This window comes from Miscanthus floridulus, chromosome 14 (assembly GCF_019320115.1).
Source record: "Miscanthus floridulus cultivar M001 chromosome 14, ASM1932011v1, whole genome shotgun sequence".
Lineage (NCBI taxonomy): Eukaryota > Viridiplantae > Streptophyta > Magnoliopsida > Poales > Poaceae > Miscanthus > Miscanthus floridulus.
Window position 1 is genome coordinate 2574939 of NC_089593.1, and position 5657 is coordinate 2580595.

At 42.1% G+C, this 5657-nt stretch overlaps 1 protein-coding gene across 1 annotated transcript; it reads left to right on the forward strand.

Moving 5' to 3' along the window:
* The first annotated feature begins 1615 nt into the window (after positions 1 to 1615).
* On the forward strand, positions 1616 to 2571 carry LOC136506091 (MYB transcription factor 69-like). The gene has a single exon (XM_066501220.1). The coding sequence runs from the start codon at positions 1651 to 1653 to the stop codon at positions 2569 to 2571; it is 921 nt and encodes a 306-aa protein (XP_066357317.1). The 5' UTR covers positions 1616 to 1650.
* Positions 2572 to 5657: the final 3086 nt, after the last annotated feature.

The following is a 5657-nucleotide window of genomic DNA, read 5'->3' on the forward strand; positions in this document are numbered from 1 at the left end:
CAAATCAAAATGTTGCCAACTACAAAATTTCATAACTTCTCAAGATCTACAAAGTTTATTTTGGTCATTTGTTCATCCGACATAGTGGTAGTAACATTGTTCACAAATCATATATATCTCTTCTATTTTCATGAAATTAATATGAGAGATGTATATTTTATGAACAACGTTATTGTCGCTTTGTCAAATAAATAAATGACCAAAATAAACTTTGTAGATCTTGAGAAGTTATACAACTTTGTAGTTGAAAAGTTTTTCATTTGAATTCATTTAGGGCCTCAAAAATTGATTCGAAAAACTGATTTGCCGAGGGCCAAAAAAATACACACGGCAAAATACCTCTTTGCCGAGTGCCAAAACATAGGCACTCGGCAAAATACGGCTTTGCCGAGTGCTAGAAAAAAAGCACTCGGCAAACTGAGAGTAAATTGCTTGTTTGAGGCCCTAAATGAATTCAAATAAAAAAGTGGTCAACTACAAAGTTTCATAACTTTTTGAGATCTACAATTTTCATTTAGTAAGTTTTTCCATCCGAGGTCGTTTGAAAAATTTGAATTTTAAATTTGAGAGATTCAAACATAGTTTTGCATGATAAGATGATTTCAAATCAAAAAGTTGTCAACTACATAGTTTCATAACTTTTGGAGATATACAATTTTCATTTAGGAAGTTTTTTCATCCGAGGTCGTTTGAAAAATTCAAATTTTAAAATTTTCAAATTCAAACGTCGTTTTTGCATGACAAGATGATTTCAAATCAAAATGTTGCCAACTACAAAATTTCATAACTTATCAAGATCTACAAAGTTTATTTTGGTCATTTGTTCATCCGACATAGTGGTAGTAACATTGTTCACAAATCTTATATATGTATCTTCTACTTTCATGAAACTAATATGCGAGATGTAGATTTTATGAACAACGTTATTGTCGCTTTGTCAAATGAAGAAATGACCAAAATAAACTTTGTAGATCTTGAGAAGTTATACAACTTTGTAGTTGAAAAGTTTTTCATTTGAATTCATTTAGGGCCTCAAAAATTGCTTCGAAAAAATGATTTGCCGAGGGCAAAAAAAAATGCACACGGCAAAAAGCTTCTTTGCCGAGTGCCAAAACAAAGGCACTCGGCAAAATACATCTTTGCCGAGTGCCAGAAAAAAACACTCGGCAAAGACGTATTTTGCCGTGTGTTTTTGTTTGCCGAGTGTATTTTATTTGGCACTCGGCAAACACGGTCTTTGCCGAGTGCCCGATAAAATACACTCGGCAAAGCCTCGGCACTCGGCAAATCGCCAGTTTCCGGTAGTGATTACTGTACTTGCTCTTAGACATGAGTGAAAACAAAACAATTACTGTACGTCTGTACTTGCTCTTAGACACGAGTGAAAACAAAACCATTACTGTACTTGCTCTTAGACATGAGGTGAAAACAAATTAGCTGTGCTCACGTAGTTGCTAGCAAGCTAGGCTTATTGGTTAGTGAAAAGGAGCTCGTCACTCCCACAAAGTCAAAACGCAGCTCTCTCGTCCAGTCGTCCTACTATATATATAACGTACCGTCACACTTCATGGGCACAACTCCAGAAGCTTAGCTGCAGGCAGCTAGCCAGGCACCGGCCGCCGGAGACACAAGCTAGTGGCCGGATCGACGATGGGCAGGCCGCCGTGCTGCGACAAGGTGGGGATCAAGAAGGGGCCATGGACGCCGGAGGAGGACATCGTCCTGGTGTCCTACATCGAGGAGCACGGCCCCGGCAACTGGCGCTCAGTGCCCATCAACACCGGCCTCATGCGCTGCAGCAAGAGCTGCCGCCTCCGCTGGACCAACTACCTCCGCCCCGGCATCCGCCGCGGCAACTTCACCCCCCACGAGGACGGCATCATCGTCCACCTCCAGTCCTTGCTGGGCAACAGGTGGGCCGCCATTGCTTCTTGCCTCCCGCAGAGAACCGACAACGACATCAAGAACTACTGGAACACCCACCTCAAGAAGAAGCTCCAGAAGCAGCAAGCCATCGGCGCCATCTTCGCGCCACCTCCGCCCTCCGAACCTTCCATCATACCGGTGGCGGTACCCACCGCCACCGCCGGCCATGCCGATTGCCATCACGATGACATGACCCTCTCCAAGGACAGCTACGCGCGCCCAGCCAGCAGCACACCAGCTCCAGCTGATGAGGTCATCCAATTCATCGGCCAGTGCTCGCCGCCGTTCGCTGCCACCAACAGTGACACCTTCTCGTCGCCGGACGCCTCCAGCATGGACAACATATCCAAGCTGCTCAACGGCTTCATGAAGAGCTCCCCGACGCAGGATGACGCTGCTACCAATATCAAGCCCTCCTTGGTCATCGACCTCAACCCTTACGATCACAAGTCCGGCGGCGCACTACCACCCATCTCCGACGACGTACCACCACCGCAGCAGCAGCAGGCGTTGACGGGACATGGCGGTTATCACAAGCCCAAGCTGCAGCAGCTGTCCTCCATAGAGAAGTGGTTGTTCGATGAGGCTGCCGAGCAGATGGAGATCTCCGACGGCTGTTGCTCAGTTCCCAGCATGCTGCTTTAGCTCCATGAAAGAAGCGAACATGATAGCCGATATACACGTGATCGAGTTGGGTAGGTTAATTTGTCGGTGCAAGTTACTTTAGGAGAATTTTATTATATATATACACACACACACGTTTTATTTTACACAAGCATGAGACAAGAACAATACATGCATAGTTAGTCAAAACTGGCACCGCCATCTAGTTAGTGACATGATACTTGTGGTAGATAGTTTGACACTGCAGATCACAAGTCAGAAAAATAAGAGCAAGTATAAGGGCTTGGCTACTTATTAGCTGGAGCTAAAAAAATAGCATAAATTAGCTAGGGTTGGCCAAGTAGTTGGCAGCTGAAGGCTTGGCTAAGACGTAGGAGAGATAAGAGAAGTGATATGTAAGTTTACAACCAGCTAGGGCTGTAAATGTACATCCAGCCAGCAGTGGTTGTATTATTAGTCATGTTGTAAGAGATAGTAACATGAATAAGCAATTATGACCATATAAATGTTATGTAAGCATGTCAAGATGATGTAATTACGTTACTTGTATTTGATATTTTCCTTTGTGCATAACTGAGATGCATTCAGAATTTCAGATCAGTTGAATGAGTGTTTTGTTTAGAATTATTTCCTTTTCTAAACAAAATAAATGTAAATTTACTTAATTATATATGTCTAGTGTGAAAGTTTATACCTATGCCTACTTGCCTAGTGGGTATGGAGTAATGAAAAGGAAAATCAACCAAGCTTGAATAAACTAGGTGGCCTTTTAATTAAGAAAATAAATAATAGGTACCCAACTTCACCTCATCAAGAACTTAAAATTGAATGGGAGATAGGCTCCATTTCTCTAGCAAGCATGGAGTAGACCATGCATGCCATGACTTGTTGCCGCACTTCTTTTGCATCTATTGGCCGTACGCAGTAGCATACTATACTATTTTATTTTGTTAGATATATACAAGCTGCAGAGAGGTGTACTCAAGGAAAAATAAATAAATAGAAGAACGAACCTGCAGAGAGGTGAAGCAATTGTAGTCTCGATCGGCAAGCAGATGGTCCCTGATCACATTTAGTGCAGAAAGAAAGCCTGCCAGCTTCTGATTTTTATTTTATTATTTTCTTCCCTATCCCTCCCCACTCCCCCGCCCCTAACCCACACTTCCGCATTCATTTAGTGCAAATCATTCCGTTTCCTTTCAAATGTTCAATGTTTCCATGCAAAATTGAACAAGTGTTAAATCATTTATGCAACAACTTGCAATGAAAAATTGGAACCATGGTGCAAAGTGCAAACTATTGGCATGGATGTCGCCTAGCTAGTAGTAAGTCATCAACATATGTCAAACTGAATCCAAAGGTGTAACTCAGACTGCTGACGTCAGTATCTCAGAGAATGTATGACAGTGTTCCATTACTAATACATTATTGGCGTGTCCTTCAGTATATGTCCCTTTTATGTCATTTGAAGAACAACAGAAAACTCTCCGAGAGCTTATCAAAAAAAAGAAAAAAAGAAAAGAAAACTCTCCGAGAGTCCATGCATATATCTCAAAGAGTTCTAAGTAATCTACAATGCACAACAGCAACTAAACCTACTGACCAAGAAACAGAGACAAGCTCTATCACATACTGCTGATTGAAAAACAGCATAAGCCAGAACCCACAACCGCTGGCACTAGACACTGAGCCTGGCATGCTGCTGACATAAATAATTGCAACAAAATGCCGTGTGTAAACTTCACAAGCTTAGGCTGACCTATATTTCTTTTGTTAAAAATGTCCAATTTAAAAGGTATATTAGATCGTTAGATGAGGTCAAAACTGACCTGACAGCAAGCTTAGGCTGACGACATCTCAAGCTTTGATTGTGCTGCCTGTACACAACCGTCTAGCCTGTCTCTGAAATCCCAATGTCACACACCTGATGAGAGTACCTGACCCAGCTCGCTTGGTGCATCTAGATGTCTCAGATCAGAATATCAGATGGCATGGACCAGATATCATATCAGCATGCACCGTTGAGGCTTTGTTCTGCACCAACCACAGACAGGAATTTTAAGTCAAGTCATAATCTAGGTAACTGATATGATTAAGTCTCCAACCAAATGAAGGACGGCAACCTTCTGTGTTCTTGCCACTGCCAGAAATAGGCGACTAAGGGGGTGGGGGCCATCTGTACCAAGCCAGAAAAAGGCAATCCTTCAACACTCTTCAGTTATTCAAACTAAAATATGAAACAATAGCTGAACTTGATCGATCTTCATGTGTATGTGTTGTATGTTGATTAAAGGCAAGCATGGATGGAGCTTAGTGATATCCATGGGGGAAGCATTAGGCCTCAAGGTTAAATTGAAGCTTAAGCATGGAACTGATCCCCTCTTTCTCATGTATTCTCACTATATTAAGTGGTGGTCCCTCAAAATTTCCAGTCAAGTTCCGCCACCGAAGGCAAGGCCATCATAACTGCATGTTTAACCTATCCATGCAAAGCATCCAACAATTTCGTACCTGCAGAGAGCACAGTAAGCATAGATTAGAAGTATACATCTCAATCAAGATAGAGACATCAGAGTACAAGAGGGACCAAGGCAGGACCAAATATGTATAACGTGTAACTGACTGCCCCAGTGGAATGTGCAACACAAGTGGCACAAACCAATCCGCAGATGGGAATTGAGTACTTCCTCCGTCCCAATTTATCTGTCGTTTTCGGTGTCCATGCCACGACTTTGACTCAATTTATACAAAATATGTGTAACATTTGTGTCTCAAAATAAATTTGTTAAAAACTAGATTCAAAGATCTTTTCAATGATGCTAATTATGTATCATAAATAATAATATTTTTTAATATATATTTTGTTAAAATTGTTTCTCGGGAAACGAGAACGACAGATATTCTGGGACGCAGGGAGCATGAGTCATGAGTGGTCAATTTATGTTTACTTCTGGACGCCATAGCCCATAGGCAAGCTACACTGCCTTTAAGGAAACTTCCTGCAGCATAGTGATACAGATAATTAAATAAGTTGGTGTGTTGGCCCACAGGATCACCGACTCAGGTGAGTGAACCACTCATCAGTCTTGCCGAGCACCCACTAGCCG

Coding starts and splice junctions, on each gene's coding strand:
- LOC136506091 (XM_066501220.1), top strand. CDS start 1,651: ATGGGCAGGCCGCCGTGCTGCGACAAGGTGGGGATCAAGAAGGGGCCA.